At 43.0% G+C, this 18,114-nt stretch overlaps 1 protein-coding gene across 1 annotated transcript in view; it reads left to right on the top strand.

The window, feature by feature from the left end:
• Positions 1-551: 551 nt before the first annotated feature.
• Positions 552-18,114, top strand: part of mllt1a (MLLT1 super elongation complex subunit a) — an 89,228-nt gene continuing 71,665 nt past the window's right edge. Inside the window, exon 1 of the mRNA XM_068016414.1 lies at positions 552-710. Coding sequence (XP_067872515.1) covers positions 699-710 — 12 coding nt within the window. The 5' untranslated portion in view covers positions 552-698. The remainder of the gene's footprint in view (positions 711-18,114) is intronic.

Below are 18,114 nucleotides of genomic sequence, written 5' to 3'. Positions count from 1 at the left end.
GAGTGAATGAGGGAGAAGTTGTGAGGGATGGGGGAGTGAAGGATGAGTGAATGAGGGAGGGGTTGTGAGGGATGAGTGAATGAGGGAGGGGTTGTGAGGGATGGTGCAGCCGGAATGAAACACTTGACCTAGAAGCTATGATCCCTCAGGGTGAGGGCTGACTAACCCTGACTGGACATTCTCCCATACCCCACCCTCCTGTTTCCCCAGACAGCAGCTCAGTGACGGCTCCAGACCCACAGAGAATGGGGGACATGAAACTGTGTAACTCCAAGCAACCAGCACTGCCAATCCGCACTTCCGCGTGAAGGAAGCAGCCAATCCCTGACGGCTGCATGACGCGGACCACTGGGCTCCGCCCCCTGGGCTACCGCTGATTGGGCAACTCCGGCCTCTCCCGTAGACTGGTCAGCCCGGCTGTCAATCACCGGTACAAGATGCGGAGGGGGGGTTGCGTGCGCGGTGACGGGAAATCCCGCCTCCTCTCGGCGCTGATTGGCTCCATCTGGCACTGCCGGCCCCGCCTTCCCGGCGCGTGATTGGCCGGGATGACATTCTGTTTTGGAACGTTACCGAGTGTCAGTGTAACAAGTCGGCGCTGCTTCCGCTGTGGAATCGGCCGGGATACAATGCGAGTGTGAGCTGGGCAAGCGGCCGAGGGAGAGGCGGCGGCGGCGGCGGCGGCGCAGGGCGACGCCATGGACAATCAGGTAGAGTGACCGCCAAAGGCGGCTGCAGGCTCGCCCACTCCTGCTGTCTCACATGCATTTTAGCTCCAGGTCCCTCGGGCCTCCTGCAGAACCCGGGCGACGCGTACGGCAGCGTGAGAGAGTGCACGGTCCTCACTGATGGAATGTCTTAAATTAAACCCGATGATTCTGCTTGGAAAGTTTCATTTTATATAAAGAAGAGCACTTAATGTAATAAAGTAAATGCCGACGGCCCCTCATCTAAACCATTGAGAGGTCTCTCTTTCTCTCTCTATCTCTCTCTCTAATATATTTGGGTTTAGTTGACAGGTACCTGAATGGAAAAGGCTAACTACATCTTTAAGGAAGGCCGACTATAATTTCTGGAGCCGGGATGAGTTCCTGAATGAAATTAGATGTTTTGAGGGTTGTTGGTTAAGCATTTAATACGGGAAGGCTTTTAAGGGTTCTACTTCAGTGTTGAGATTAAAGATAAGGATTAGGAGTTGGTCTTTAGAATAAGACTGAGGCAAGGATTTTGTGTAAGGAGAAATGCAATAATAAACTTAAAATGCCAAGTAGAAGGCTTCCAGCAAGTTCCCTAGCAGCAGTGCAGCACAACCTTTAGGATGCTATAATCATTAATTAGTCATCCACTGTAAGCTATTTAGTGAAGCCTATTGAGTCACATCTTGAAGACTATATTAAATATGAAAGCATAGTGCAAGTAGGTATCACAAGATTTCTCAGTATTTTGCACATTGCTAAAGACTCCTTCAAGATTAAAGTTTGATAGCGTTCTCACCACCCCAAATTGATGATCAAGTTGACAGTTTTGGAATCCATTGACATTTTAAAATATATTTTCCTCTGAAGCTTTTTAAAAACAAGTGTTAATGTAGTTGTTGAAACAAATGTTATAATTATATGAAGAACAAATTACCTGGCAAATGTCACATTGAGTACCTTTTGATTTCAACTTGTAAACCATCATGTAGCATCTGTTTCAAAATGACCTATGTATTTGTGCAGTATAACACAATGACTAACAACAGTGGCTGCTAGTAAATGGATTACAGTGACATTTTAAATTCCTTCCAGTACTGTGCAAACAAATCGTCAGTTACTGATACTAATTTTATATGGCAAAGCATATTTGAATTTACATCAAAGGAACAGAGTTTTCCATCTCATTTGCAGAACTGTCCATGAAAATATTTATAACAAAAAAAACATAATTACTGGTAGAACATTGCCATGTTGCTCCTCTGATTCTCTTACATGCACTAAATACATAATTTTTTAGAGCTGAAACTGAGCTCCAGTTATGACAAATTATTTTTTCGGCAGTGGTGAAATATGAAGCATATTTTAATTGATGAAGTTGACCATAACCACCTTGTGACTTTGTTCTTCTGTTGTCTGGTCAACTTAGCTCATTGAGACACTGGTACTAACCATGCTATGGTCTTTACATCATCCCATTGTGTTTAATGTCTTTGATAATGAACTTGAAATAGGGCTAATTCACTTTTTTTCTCTGCCTATTTTCAACTAAAATTCTGCTCTAGTTTAAAGAAAAAGTCTTGGGTTGTATTGTTGGGAATTTGTTTTTAAATCTTCTGTTTTCTTTTCTTATGCTTTCTTGAAGTTAGTGACTTATACTGGGATATGATTCTACAAGTGGTGGGAACATATAGGTACCTCATCAAGTGGTGATTCTTAATGTTTCAGCATGGGCAATGATTGTTGACAACTTGGGGTGGCTAAACCCGATCCTACGGTCACCTAGTGTCCGCCTATGTACTTCTAGTTGACGTAGTGGGAGCCTTGATTGATATACCCACCCCCTTTCAGCACAGGGGGTTTAATTGGAGTTCAAGTCAAAAATTCTTTTGTAACAAATATATCAGCCATGGTTCAGTGATGGCTCTTCGGCTTCTTGAGTCAGAAGATCATAGATTCAAGCCCCACCCCAGATACTTGAGCACACACAAGCTGACACTCCATTGCAGTATTGAGGAGTGCTGCACTGTTGAAGGTGCCACATTTGGATGAGGTGTTAAATTGAGGCACCATCTGCCCCCTCGAATGGATGTAAAAGACTCTGTGGCACTATTTGAAGAAGAACAGGGGAGTTCTCCCAGCGTCCTGGCCAATATTTCTTCTTCAACCAGAATCATTAAAACAAATGAAATGGTTATTTATCTCGTTGCTGTTAGTGGAACCTTGCTGCATATGTATTGGTTGTTGTGTTTCTCTACATTACAACAGTAACTATACTTCAGATGTACTTTATTGGCCTTTGGGATGTTCTAAGGTTGTAAAAAGCACGATATAAATGCAAGTCTGCCATCAAATGGTGAGATCCTTTTTGTGTGGATTTAGTTTGATTAGCACAGTGCTCTAAACTTATAAAAAGCCCAGACAGTCATGTCCCCAACTTCCAAATTTGGAATGTAAATTTGTCAGAATTTGCTACATATGGTATTACTTTTTAAAGATAACGGATAGATTTAGCATTGGATACAGACTAGGATTACAGCCACGTAAAGATTTGACATTTGTCTTATGGAACAAAAATTTTTAGATTTATGGAATATATTTTGAAAAATGGGATTCCCTGCACAAGAAATGTTGTATTTGTTCTGATTTATAGCTAGCAAACTTCACCATGTTGTAGTATCCTTTTGAATTTTTGTTTTGTTTTATTAAGTATAAGTGTGCTTTCAAGCTGTAAGTTTAATTATGTTCACGTGGTTCTTCCAGTGGCTTTGCCAGGGAGGGGTTAGGTTGTTGAGAAGTTTCTGGGGCTAGGAAATTCGATTATCTTTAAGGATGTGTAAGATTCTCTTCCCTCCCTGCTCCCTCTTTTTTTTTTTCTGTTTTCGCCCCTTTGAATGAAAGGTTGTTTCTACAGAGTTCTACCACTGTGTAGGGATGTTTTCAGTATTGCTAAAAACTTAATTGGTTAGACTTTTGTTGCACTTTGTGATTTTTCAACCATTTTACAATGGAAGAATTTGGGTAATTTATACTGAAGATTGTGTTTAAGCTAATGTGAGTTCTCCAGTGGGTTAAAATCTAGTTTGGAGTTGGAGTTTGGGGGTTGGTGGGTGTGGGTATAGGAGTGGGTGAGAATTGTGTGGTCGAGCCATTCAACCTATTAATGATCTAGGACAGTGTGGGGTGTTGTCGACTTGTTTCAGGCAGTTCCAATGAGTTTTTTCACACAATGTTGGGAGATACTAAATACATGCATGCAGATGTATGATCCTCCACCCATTGGAGTGATAGCTGGATAAATGACAGCTCGACTGGTCAGTCCTTGGACAGCGATGAAGTGGGATGAGCTTGAATATGTGTTTCATTCTTTTGTTGCTTCTGAACGCTCAAAGCTGAGTAACCCTCATATTCCTGGTCTCAGTAGCAAATAAGAGTGAAACATAGTCAAGGTCAGTTGGGTAAGGTATGCTGAGAGAGGCTGGAAGGTCTAGGCCGATTTGCCTCAAGACCTCCTGATAAGCCTTGGTCTGATTCAGTGATGGGGCTGACTCAAAGAAAGTGTAACTTAGACAGATAACTTTATGGCAAATTGTTTATATTCTTTATTGCTGAGGAGTGACTAATGTCAAGGTGAAATAAATTGTGATTTACTACATTTATTTACTGCCCATGACCCCTGGGCTCACTGACCTACAAGGACTCCTGGTCTATCAAAGCCTCAGATTTAAGATTCTCATCCTTGTGTTCAAATCTCTTCATGGCCTCACCCCACCATAACTCTGTAACTTCCTCTAGCCGTCCCACTTCCAAGAACTCTGCGTTCCCCCGACTCAGGCCCCATGTATCTCCCACTCATTTTGCCCACATTGGCAGCTGTGCCTTCAGCCATTTAGGCCCTAAACTCTGCAAGTCCCTTCCTAAACCTCTTCATCTCTGGCTCTTCCTTTAAGACCCTCCTTGAAACCTAATTCATTGACTAACCTTTAGTCTCCTAATAGCTCCTTCTTTGGCTAGATGTCAATTTTTGATTGATTATGCTCTGTGGAGCACCGTGGGACATTTTCCTCTATTAAAGGCTGTATGTACATACAAATTGTTTTTGTTGCAAAATAAAGCTACTTAACTGATTTGTATTTGGCCTTGTCTCACTAAAATGTTAATCACTCCACCTTTTTGAAAGGTTGGAGAAATGCACGTTAGGATCATGATAGCCACTTCTTGTACCTAGGAGCTGTCAGTGTTACATCTCCTGTGTTACACTGTTGTATGTCAGGTAGTCAGCAGTGAACGTAACCTCCTGATCGTGAGGAACATGGATCCACTTGTTGGAGAGATTGGTGGCACATACCTGAGAGAATATCTAAGGTGGACCTGAAATTTGTAACAGACTTCTTAAAATAGATTAGCTTGGCAGATGTGGTAGGTTTTAAAGAGTGACTAAAAGGAGGAGAGTGAGGTAGAGAAGTTCTGGCGGGGGTGGGGTGGAATTCCAGAGCTTGGGGCCTAGGCAGCTGAAGACATGACCGCCAATGGCAGAGCATTGAACTCGGGTGTGGTAGAATCATATAGCATAGAATGGGACCATTTGGCCCATTGTGCCTGTGCACACTGCTTGAAAGAGCTTTTCAATTAGTCCCACTCCCCTGCTCTTTCCTCATAACCCTGCAAATGTTTTGCCTTCAAGTATTTACCCCATTCCCCATGTAGAGTTACTGTTAAATCTTGTTCCTCGACTCATTCACCACCATTTTCCTTATGTCGTCTTTTTTGCCAATTAACTTAAATCTGTGTCCTCTGGTTACTGACCTTTCTGCTATTGGTTACAGTTTCCCCTTTACTCTTTCAGAACCTTTCCTGATTTTGAACACCTCCATCAAATCTCCCCTTAACCTTCTTTGCTCTAAGGTGAACAATACCAGGTTCTTCACATAACTAAAGTCCCTCATCCCTGGTACTGATCTAGTAAATCTAATTGAATGGTGGAGCAGTCTCGAAGGGCTGAATGGCTTATTCCTCCTATTTCTTATGTTATTTGTACCCTCTCCAAGGTCTTGATATCCTTCCTAAAGTGTGGTTCCCACAAAACACCCACTGGGGCCTAGCCAGTATTTTATAAAGGTTTAGGATAACTTCTTTGCTTTTGTACTCTATGCCTTTATTTATAAATCCTCATTTTTTACTACATTTTCAAGTTTCCGAGTTTTGTGTTATCTGCGTACTTTGAAATTGTGGCCTCTATACCCAAGTCCTGGTGATTCATTTAAATTAAAAAGAACAGTGGTCCTAATCAACTTACCCTCTAATTTCTTTTTGTAGTGCACAGGTGATTTGTTTGCGCGTGGGCCCTTTAAATTTTTTCGTGCGGCTGCACATGCATGGTAGCTTAAACCAGTGCGCGGTCTGCATGGGAACATTTGGGTTGCTGTGCCAAGTTGGAACGTTGGTCCTAATGCTCACCCCATGGGGACACCACTGTTTACTTCCATTTTGTCTGAAAAAACAGTCTTCTGCTCTGCTATCTGCTCCTTAGCCTATTTTGTATCCATGCAGCCACAGCCTCTTTAATGCCATGGGGTTCAATTATGCTAACAAGTTTTAATTATTATATGGTACTGTCTCAAATGCTTCTTTAAGTCCACAACCACAAATACAACTGCTTTACCCTCATTAATTCTTCCCATTACTACAGACCAGAATTGGAGAAGTGCAGAGGGAGAGATTTGAATACAAGGATGAGAATTTCAAATCAAAGCATTGCTGGACTGGGAGCCATTGTAGGTCAGCGAGCATGTGTGATGGGTGAGCAGGACTTGATGCGAGTTAGGATACAGGCAGCAGTCAAGGGTGCAGTGGCCTAGTCACTTGATCCTCAATTTGTGAGAAGTTGTTGCTACATGTTTAGTGTGTAGATTTCTTCTGAGGCAAGGGCTTTTTCTTGTGCAGTCTGCTTTCCGTTATTTTGCAGGGAACTGCTATTTTAAAATTTGGGATAAGTAGAAAAGGCTGTTGCTGTCAGCTGTGATTAGATCCGTGTACACGTCCATTAATAGGACACTACCTCAGTTTCTGCTGAGTTAGTCATGATGAGCAGGTGTAAGGTGTGACACTGGATTCCTAAACTAGCGGTTAGGAATGGTTCTGGAGTTTTTACTTTCATTGAGGTTTTCTTTTACTCTAACTAGAATGTGTGCTACAGCTTGGCACTTCTGCCCTGTGTGGCGTGAAAGAGTCATATTGATCAGGTAGGTCCCAAGTTTGATTTGTGGCCTCTGCTAGCTTGGTCACTCCGGGCAAAGCCGGGAGTGTAGCGCTACAATTAGCCCTGACATGCCAGACCACAAAGAGAAAAATCCAACAAGATTTCAGTTCACTAGTGATTCCCCGCAGAATGTGGGCAGTAGGTCTGGCTAGGATTGGATTCAGCTGCGATGATACCCATGGTTGAGTAGTCCCTCCCACACATGCATGGATAAAGAATGGGCATTTGTGTGAGGTGCTGTTGCCAGTTTCAGCACAAAACATCAAAAGTCACAAACTGCAAGGAAGTGGAATAAGACTAGAAAACTCAAAGGGGGAGGGGGAAAACAAAGGAACAAATTCTGCTCATTCCTTAATACTACAAAGATGCCTTTTCTGTATTGCATGGCATCACTTAAAAAATATTATCAGTCAGGGACTTGCTAAAGTCCAGATCAACTAACTTGGTAAGTATTGATTGAACACAGGCCCCTAGAGCTCAGTGCATCTATTTACTGAGCTGTTGGGCAAGATTGCATGACATCACTTAAATACTATTTACATAACACTTTCTGAATCAACTTTGATCCCTATTTGCTTCAACGTTGCACTTCTTTCTTTTCTTTTTCTTTTCTTTTGGGCCTCCTTATCTCGAGAGACAATGGATACGTGCCTGGAGGTGGTCAGTGGTTTGTGAAGCAGCGCCTGGAGTGGCTATAAAGGCCAATTCTGGAGTGACAGGCTCTTCCACAGGTGCTGCAGAGAAATTTGTTTGTCGGGGCTGTTGCACAGTTGGCTCTCCCCTTGTGCCTCTGTCTTTTTTCCTGCCAACTACTAAGTCTCTTCGACTCGCCACAATTTAGCCCTGTCTTTATGGCTGCCCGCCAGCTCTGGCGAACTCTGGCAACTGACTCCCACGACTTGTGATCAATGTCACAGGATTTCATGTCGCGTTTGCAGACGTCTTTATAGCGGAGACATGGACGGCCGGTGGGTCTGATACCAGTGGCGAGCTCGCTGTACAATGTGTCTTTGGGGATCCTGCCATCTTCCATGCGGCTCACATGGCCAAGCCATCTCAAGCGCCGCTGACTCAGTAGTGTGTATAAGCTGGGGGTGTTGGCCGCTTCAAGGACTTCTGTGTTGGAGATATAGTCCTGCCACCTGATGCCAAGTATTCTCCGAAGGCAGCGAAGATGGAATGAATTGAGACGTCTCTCTTGGCTGGCATACGTTGTCCAGGCCTCGCTGCCGTAGAGCAAGGTACTGAGGACACAGGCCTGATACACTCGGACTTTTGTGTTCCGTGTCAGTGCGCCATTTTCCCACACTCTCTTGGCCAGTCTGGACATAGCAGTGGAAGCCTTACCCATGCGCTTGTTGATTTCTGCATCTAGAGACAGGTTACTGGTGATAGTTGAACCTAGGTAGGTGAACTCTTGAACCACTTCCAGAGCGTGGTCGCCAATATTGATGGATGGAGCATTTCTGGCTTCCTGCCCCATGATGTTCGTTTTCTTGAGGCTGATGGTTAGGCCAAATTCATTGCAGGCAGCCGCAAACCTGTCGATGAGACTCTGCAGGCACTCTTCAGTGTGAGATGTTAAAGCAGCATCGTCAGCAAAGAGGAGTTCTCTGATGAGGACTTTCCGTACTTTGGACTTCGCTCTTAGACGGGCAAGGTTGAACAACCTGCCCCCTGATCTTGTGTGGAGGAAAATTCCTTCTTCAGAGGATTTGAACGCATGTGAAAGCAGCAGGGAGAAGAAAATCCCAAAAAGTGTGGGTGCAAGAACACAGCCCTGTTTCACACCACTCAGGATAGGAAAGGGCTCTAATGAGGAGCCACCATGTTGAATTGTGCCTTTCATATTGTCATGGAATGAGGTGATGATACTTAGTAGCTTTGGTGGACATCCGATCTTTTCTAGTAGTCTGAAGAGACCACGTCTGCTGACGAGGTCAAAGCCTTTGGTGAGATCAATGAAAGCAATGTAGAGGGGCATCTGTTGTTCACGGCATTTCTCCTGTATCTGACGAAGGGAGAACAGCATGTCAATGGTCGATCTCTCTGCACGAAAGTCACACTGTGCCTCAGGGTAGACGCGCTTGGCCAGCTTCTGGAGCCTGTTCAGAGCGACTCGAGCAAAGACTTTCCCCACTATGCTGAGCACTTAATGCAGCGTTTTGCACTTAAGCCCTGTATAATTACTGATTGCAACAGCAGTCCCCCTCCATTGTGTTGTAGATTGCCACAAAAATGAAGCCAGATCAGTAACAGTTGTCTTGAATCACTGAGAGACCTCATGCTGAAGTCCATCGAGCAAGTACACAGTGAGCTCGGAGGGACGTGACAGTGTGGTGAAATTTACTTGCTGCATAAACTGAGCGTGAGACACTGGATTATGCATTGGTTTGCATTGAATGGTTGAATTTGGGTAGGGGTCATAGAGAGTAATTGTCATTTACGGCACAAAGAAGGCCATTCAGCCCATCGAGCCCATGCTGGCGCTGGTTCATCCAGTCAGTTCTACTCCCTCACTCAATCACTGTAGCCCTGCAAGTTTATTTCCTTCATTGAGGCTGATACTTCATTGCAGTACTGAAGGAGCGCAGCGCTGTTGCAGGGGCAGGACTAAGTGGGGAGGGGCTGTTCTGGGGGAGCGCCGCACTGTCGGAGGGGCGGTTCTGGGGGAACGCTGCATTATCAAAGTAATTTATATAAATGACTTCAGTGAAGGGACCGAAGGTATGATTGTCAGAATTGCTGATGACACAAAGATAGGTAGGAAAGTAAGTTGTGAAGAGGCCATAGGAGGCTACAAAGGGATATAGATAGGTTCAGTGAGTGAGCAAAGATCTGGCAAATGGAGTATAATGTGGGAAAATGTGAAATTGTCCATTTTGACAGGAAGAATAAAAAGGAAGCATATTATCTAAATGGTGAGAGATTGCAGAGCTCTGCGATGCAGAAGTTTCTGGGTTCGTGCATGAATTGCAGAAGGTTAGTATGCAGGTTCAGCAAGCAATTAGGAAAGCTAATTGAATGTTGTCATTTATTGTGAGGGGAATTGAATACAAAAGTAGGGAGGTTATGCTACAGTTATACGGGGCATTGGTGAGACCACATCTGGAGTACTGTTTACAGTATTGGTCTCCTTATTTAAGGAAGGATGTAAATGCATTGGAAGTAGTTCAGAGAACGTTTACTAGACTAATACCTGGACAGGCTAGGCTTGTATCTGCTGGAGTTTAGAGTAAGAGGCGACTTGATTGAAACATGTAAGATCCTGAGGGGTCTTGACAGGATGGATGTGGAAAGGATGTTTCCCCTAGTGGGAGAATCAAGAACTAGGGGTCACTGTTTAAAAATAAGTGGTCACCCATTTAAGAGAGAGATGAGGAGAATTTTTTTCTCTGAGGGTTGTGAGTCTGTGGAACTCTCTTCCTCAAAAGGCAATGGAAGCAGAGTCTTTGAATATTTTTAAGGCAGAGGTTGATAGATTCTTGATAACCTTTCACCCCCAGCTTATCAGGGGTAGGCTCGAATGTGGAGTCAAGGTTACAGTCAGATCAGCCATGATCTTATTGAATGGCAGAGCAGGCTCGGGGGGCTGAGTGACCTACTCCTCCTAATTCGTATATTAGAGGTTCAGATGGATGAACAAAACTCACATAAATTCCCATTGGGTTTAATAATTTCAGATATTCTTTGTGTTCAAAAGGAAAGAAAAACTTGCATATCTATAGCAGTGTTCACAACACCAGGACGTCTGAAAGTACCCCAGCCAATGAAGTCCCTTTGAAGTGCAGTCACTGCCCTAATGTAGGTAACTGTACAAAGCACTGCATGCTCCAACACCCATCATTGGGCGCTGTTCATTTCTCCATCACTCCTGTTCTGTTGGTCCACAGTCAAGCAAGCCACCTTGTAAACTGAACCTACAGAATGGAAACGCCTCACTTTGCCCATCCAGTCCATGCCAGCATTTACCATCCACATGAGCAAACAGCAAGTAATGAGTGTGGAGAAGACTGACATTAGGATTAAGAAGTGGACAGAGTAAGGTAATGCATGACCCAATGGATTCAATCCACTAATAGGCAGAATACAAGGCACCTGTAAATGAGATTTAGAAACCTCATCAACTTAAAAAGAAATGAAAAGCGAGGCTGCTGCAGGCATATCTTAGAGTAGTTGTTGCCGGAGTACCCTTCTCCTGTAAATCAATATGCAGGACTCGAGGAGTGATTGAATCCGACTTTATACAATAACTAAATCAACTCTGCAATACATGGGAACTGTGTAAGACTTTTCTCCAGTGCAGTTTGATGCAGTCTCTTCCCTGAAGAGCATTAATGAGCTAGTTGTGTTTTTCTGACAATCAGGCAGCTTTCATCATTTTTCTTGTGTTAATCCACAAATTACCAGATTTATTGAATTCAGTTTTCCAGCTGTGAGATTGGAACCTCTGGGTTGCTAGTCCAGTGGAATAACCTCTAGGCTACCATACCCAATTCTGCCACACTGTATTACTCCTAACAATAGCAATTCTTATTTGTGAATAATACTGTCTTGCCAAATTTAGATGTGAATTTATCAAAACCTGATTGTATAAGGAAATCACTTTTTTTCCTACTGTCTGTATATTGAAGTCATGCTAACTAATGCTGGCACATTTAAACAGGAAGCGTTTATTAAGAAAATATGCAAACATTAAAGTTTCTTTTAATTATCGATATAATACAAAATGCATTTCCCAGGAATCTGCTTCTGAAAGAATGAAATACTGGTAAACCTACAGTTGTGTTGCAGGAGATGAAGACTTTGGATATTATGGGGTACTGTATGCTCTGGGCCCCTATTACTCTTGTCTTTACTTACAGTACCTCCACCATAGTTTGTGCATATAACAAAGAATTTTAAAAATGAGTGTGTCACTATTTTTGGTGAATTTAAGGGAACAATTCAGCGATCCAGACTGTGTTAATTATTTATGATTGTGTCTGTTCTCGGAGACAAGCAACTACAAGATTTTGTGTTTAAGAGCGATATGGTTAAACACCACAACATGTTTTTTGACATACTTGTCTGATTTCCAAGAGCTTTACGATTTGCGAGTTTTCCAAGGATAACATAATTAAATGAACCTTTTGTTCCTCTCATTTCCCATGTTTCCAGAAGAGAGCTAACGACAAAAGTCACTTTTATTCAGAAAAGTTGCAGTCTCATAGACTTGGATTACTTTTGATAGATGAATTTGAAGTTTCTTTAACTAACGATACTCAAAACCTTATGATAATTGCAAGGTGTTTAAAGCTGTCCCCTAGACTTGCTTCTCTGGTGGGAGTAGCAAATGTTTTGTCGAATGTTAATTTTGGATTGTTCACAAGAGTGTGGTTTGAATAATGGATCAGAAATGTGGAAAGCATGCCCATCTCTGGGGAGGTCATTGGATGCAGTGTTCATGAGAACACTAGTCTTTTTGCCGTGAAACTTTGTTTATATAAATAATTGTTCCGTTCCAGTGAAATTATCCCAATTGGACCGTTGATCTTGCTGGTGGCTCTTATAGCTAAGACTGCCTTAAGTGAAGCATTGTGTGGACGAGTGAAGAACAATAGATGGGTTAATTATAAAGCCTTAGGCATAAACAGAGGGAATGGTGGGAGCGGTAGTTGCCATAACACATGAGACTTTGGGAGGGAAGGAGCATAAGCCGTACTTTTAATTTTTTTTTTCTGACTGGTCATTGCACTCTCTCTTTCTGTTAGTTTATTGTTTCAGTTTAGCTTTTGCACTCTCCATGCTTCAGTTTTATTATTAAAAATAAATCTATAGCAGTTCCCCTGTGAATGCCGCTACCGAGATCCCTCTGATTAATCATTTAATGGCAGCTGAATTTGCCATGGACCAATCCACAATCACTGATGCCCTGGCACATCCTAAGGCCCAAAGCTGTTTCCAGGATTATAGTTTTGATTTTGAGCCTAGCCCTGCTGGATAAACAAACTCCCAGTGTGAGGGCACCAAATGCTATGGGTGTACAGTTTGTAAATCTGAAATTTAAGCCATACCTTTTTCGTGCTCGAGTACAGTTTCAGAATGAACTGCCAGTGCAGATTCATGAGCATACAGACACTTGCTGGGTGAGTGTTTTCATTGCTCTAGTCTCGCATCTTGCCAGATAGAATAGTTGACATGTATATGCATTTATTTCCTGGTGGACTTGTCTAGAAGGGAAAAGATTTGATTCCTGAATGCAACTTTGCTTGGCACAATTATAGATGGTGAAGGTTCTGCTGTTTCTGTTAGTTTGCTTCATTGGGAGTATTCTCGCGTCTCAGTGAAGAGCATTGGTTCAAGCCCCATTGCAGGAATTTGAGGTCAAAATGTAGCCCGCCACTTCAATGCAATGTTGAGGGAGGGCTGTACTATCAACTATTCAGAGGAGATGTTAAACTGCTTTGTCAAAACCACCAAAAACAGATTAACTCGCCATTATCTCACCACTGTTTGTCAGACCTTACAGGGTGCAGTTGGCTATCACAGTTGCCTATATAATGAGTGACTCCCATTCAAAAGTAATTAATTAGCTCTGAAGCACTTTGGAACATCCTGAAGATGTGAAAGGCAGTATTTAAGTGGATATTTGTTTTTTGTCCCCCTCACTCTGACCATCTTGCCATCATTCCTTTGTTGTATATTCCTAGAAGCATCTAAGCAGCTGAGCTTTCCCAGCAACATCCATAATCATGGATAACTTGTTATATTAAGTGCTGATGTGAGGTGTGTTAAAACGTGCAGAGGCCCATGCGTTGCTCTCTTCTCTTGAATCTGATGCGCAACAATTATGTCCATTGTGCTTTTCTGTGATCACATTCCGTCTCAAGATGAGGTGGTCAATGATTTTGACTAGTGTATGATTGAAAAGTATTTTTGACCATGTTTGACTGAGTTGAGAGTGTGGAGTAGTATGCTACAGTATCTTATTTTATTTTTTAGAGATACAGCACTGAAACAGGCCCTTCGGCCCACCGAGTCTGTGCCGACCAACAACCACCCATTCATACTAACCCTACAGTAATCTCATATTCCCTACCACCTACCTACACTAGGGGCAATTTACAACAGCCAATTTACCTATCACCTGCAAGTCTTTGGCTGTGGGAGGAAACCGGAGCACCCGGCGAAAACCCACCCAGTCACAGGGAGAACTTGCAAACTCCGCACAGGCAGTACCCAGAATCGAACCCGGGTCCCTGGAGCTGTGAGACTGCGGTGCTAACCACTGTGCCATCTTTCTCTTGTATATTGTAATCTTGGCATCCTTAAGTTGCTGTGGAAGGGGTTTCTTGTATCCTTATAGTTTAAAATTCTGTCTGGTTTAGATGTTTTGCTGTTGTTCATTGAATTGATAGCCTTGTGGATCTCCTCCTGTTGGAGAGGATCAGACGTCCACAATGAATAGGGTGCCACTTGACTTGTGAAATCCAGGCCATCCTCTCATGTTAGAAGTGGTTCAGTAGATCGTAACAATGCAATTCAATATTTCATCCCAAAAGTGAGTTGTTGACCATGAGAAGAGACCGTTTCATCTTTTAGGGAAAAATTGGATAAATATTTAAAACGAGGAAGAGATATGTGACAGAGCAGGGCAGTGGGATTAGTTTTGGATTGCTGTCACAAAGAGTTGGGCTGAATGATGTCCGTCTGTGTTGCAAATATCTATGGTTCCACGGTAAGCAAAGGGCCATCTGCTGTTTTTTCCAGTGTGAATGATATTGGGCTGCAAACACTGCTTGATTTGCCTCATGGAAAGTATTTGTGCTCTTCTAATCTGCTGGAGTTTGCAGTTTACTAGTTTTCCTGCCCTATAATGCACAATAGAGCCATAAAATGTTACACCAGAGAAACCCACCCAGGCCATTGGCCCATCAGGTCTGCACTGATGTGTTTAGTCGTCAGCCATCTAGACTGAACCTACACTTCTGTTTGTTGCCCATAATCATTCAAATTCTTCCATTTTGAATAACTATCTAATTTGTTTGAAGAGAATTTATGAGCTCAACAAGTTTGTGACAGAGGGTTCTGCAATCTAACCACCCTCTGCATCGACACATTTCTTTTCTAACTTCCCCTTTTAATTTTAGTTTTATTTTATCTTAAATTTGTGCAGTCTCTGCGCCGTCTCACTGATAGGCGGAAATAATCTATCACATTTTACACTATTTTAACTACTCATAATCTTGAAGATCAGTCATGTTATCCTTTAATCATAAGCTCTGGTTGAGGCTTTTCTCACTTTTCAAGACTCTCAACATAACCATCCCCCTCCTCCCCTCCCCCCCGCACTCATCGGATAACAGCTCAGTAAATCTCTAAGCTGTTCTTTTTCCATTGCTGCTTTTATTTCTTTCCTATAATGGGCTAGCCAAAACAGAACACAACACTCCAACTGCAGCCTAGCTGAAATCTTGTGCAAGTTCAAGATTATCACCTTGCTTTTGAATTTGAGGCCTTTAAGGCTCTGTTTGCTTTTGTGATAGCAGCACCAATAAGTATCTGCATGCCACTGACCCCAGCTGACCATTTTAAGATATATGTCCTCTCCCTATTCGTATTTAAAAATGTATCTTATACTTTCACAATCTTCTAAATGAACTGCATCTGCTAACAATTTTCCAGTCCCCTGCACTCTTGCACAACCCTTGGAAATGTTCATAGGTTTGAAAGATATCATGTCCAGCTGTTTAATCAGTTTGCTCACATTTCTACATCATTGTGGCCAGATAACAGAATACATCATGGGATGTGGGCGTCGCTGGCCTGGGCAGCATTTATTGCCTGTCCCTAATTGCCCTTGAGAAAGTGGTGGTGAGCTGCCTTTCACACCACCTTTCATGACCACAGGCCATCCCAAAGTGCTTTACAGCCAATCAAGTACTTCTGAAGTGTATTCACTATTAAAATTGTCCACTTCAATGCAAAGGAACATCAGCCATGATCATATTGAATGGTGGGGCAGGCTCGATGGGCTGAATGGCCTACTCCTGCTCCTATGTTCCTATGACACGTGACTGAAATTGCGTACAGCAAGATCCCCAGCCATGTGATAGTGAGCAGATAATTTTTTTTCTGTGGTGTTGATTGAGGGATAAATATTGACCAGGACACCGGGGATAACTCCTCTGCTCTTCTTCGAAATGGTACCTTGGGACCCTTTATGTTTACCTGAGAGAGCAAACGGGGATTCGCCAGCACTCCCTCAGTACTGTACTGCAGTGTTAGCCTTAATATTCTTGCTCAAATTTCTGGAGCAGGACTTAAAACCCACAATCTTCTGACTCAGAAACGGAGTGCTACCAACCCTCTGAGCCACAGCTGACACTTGCCTGGCCAGAAATTTGTACAACATATTGCTCTTGTCATGTGAATACAAGAGAATTGAAAATGAGAAGAGGCCATTCTGGTGCTCTTGACTCTCTGCGTGATTATTACAACATGGACGATCTCTCTTCCATACCACCTGTTGTTCTACTTTAGATCCAGTACGATTGTAACACCACCACTCCCCGCCCCCCCGCCAACCTTCCATTTCATAAAATGAACATAGGAACAGGAGTAGGCCATTAACCCCTCAAACCTACTCTGCCATTCAGTGAGATTGACATAACTCCATAAACCTGCCTTTGTCCCACACTCCTTAAAATCATTTGGTTAACAAAAAATCTTATCAATCTCTGATTTAAAGTTAACAGTTGATCTAGCATCATCTGCTGTTTTGCCGAAGAGTTCCAAACTTCTTTTACCCTTTGCATGTAGAAGTGTTTCCTAACTTCTCCTGAAAGGCCTGGGTCTGATTGTTAGGTTATATCCCTTAGTCCTAGACTCTCTAGCTGCTAGAAATAGTGTCCCTCTAGCTACCCTATCAGTTCGCCTTAATATCTTGAAAACTTCGATCAAATCACTCCTTAACCTTCTAAATTCCAGGGAATACAACCAGAGTTTGTGTAATTTCTCCTCGTAATCAAGCAATGCTAATGCTTCCATAATGCCAGCAACATCTTACATTTATATAACACCTTTAACATAGTAAAAAATCGCTTCATAGGAGCAACTATCAAGCTAAATTTAACACCAAGCCACATGAGAGATTAGGACAGGTAATCAAAAGCTTGGTGAAAGGTAGGTTTTAAGGAGCATCTTGAAGGAGGAGTGAGAAGTAGAGAGTCAGAGAGGGTTAAGGGAGGAAATTTTAGAGCTTCAGCCAGAGGCAGTTAAAGGCATGGCCACCAATGATGGAGTGAAGAGAATTGTCAATGCACAAGAGGCCGGAATTGCAGGAGTGCATATATCTCGGAGGGTTGTGGGGCTGAAGGAATTTAGAGAGATAGGAAGGGGTGAAGCCATGGAGGGATTTGAAAACTAGGATGAGAATTTTATAATCAAGGCCATTGCCAGTCTGAGAGCCAATGTAGGTCAGCGAGCATACGGGTGAATGAGACAGTGCGAGTTTGAATATGGCCAACAGAGTTTTGGATGAGCGCAAGTTTATGGAGGGTGCAAGGTGGGAGGCCATCCAGAAAAGCATTGGAATAATTGAGTCTAGAGTTAAGAAAGGCATGGATGAGGGGTTTCAGCAGTAGATGAGCTGAGGAAGATGCAGAGACAATTGATGTTACAGATATGGAAGCAGGTGGTCTTTGTGATGGTGCAGATATGGGGGCGAAAGCTCAGCACAGCTCAGGGTCCAATAGGATGACAAGGTTGCGAACAGTCGGATGCAGCCTCAGACAGTAGCCAGGGGAAGGGGTGGAGTCGCTGGTGGGGACCGAAAACAGTGGCTTCGGTCTTCGTAATATTTAATTGGAGGAAATTTCTGACTTCAAATCAGTGGCATTTTTGGGAGTAGGTTGCACATGCTCACCGTCCTGAGACGGCAGAAAGGTTTTCTAACCTTTCTTGAGGCTTGTAAACACCTGTCCAATGCTAATTGTTCAAGTTAAACAGGTTTTTACTTCCGGCTTATCCATATCTCTTGTCAATTTGAAGAGCTATCATGGTCTTTCCCTCAGTCTCCCTGTTCTCTAGTGAAACTTAGTTTAATTATTGGAGCACTGAATATATGTGAGGGCACTCATGTTCAGCATTGTAGCTGATCCCTTACAACGTGAGTCA

Source organism: Heterodontus francisci, chromosome 36, assembly GCF_036365525.1.
Source record: "Heterodontus francisci isolate sHetFra1 chromosome 36, sHetFra1.hap1, whole genome shotgun sequence".
Lineage (NCBI taxonomy): Eukaryota > Metazoa > Chordata > Chondrichthyes > Heterodontiformes > Heterodontidae > Heterodontus > Heterodontus francisci.
Note: the sequence above shows the minus strand (reverse complement) of the source record. Positions and strands in the feature narration are given on the sequence as shown.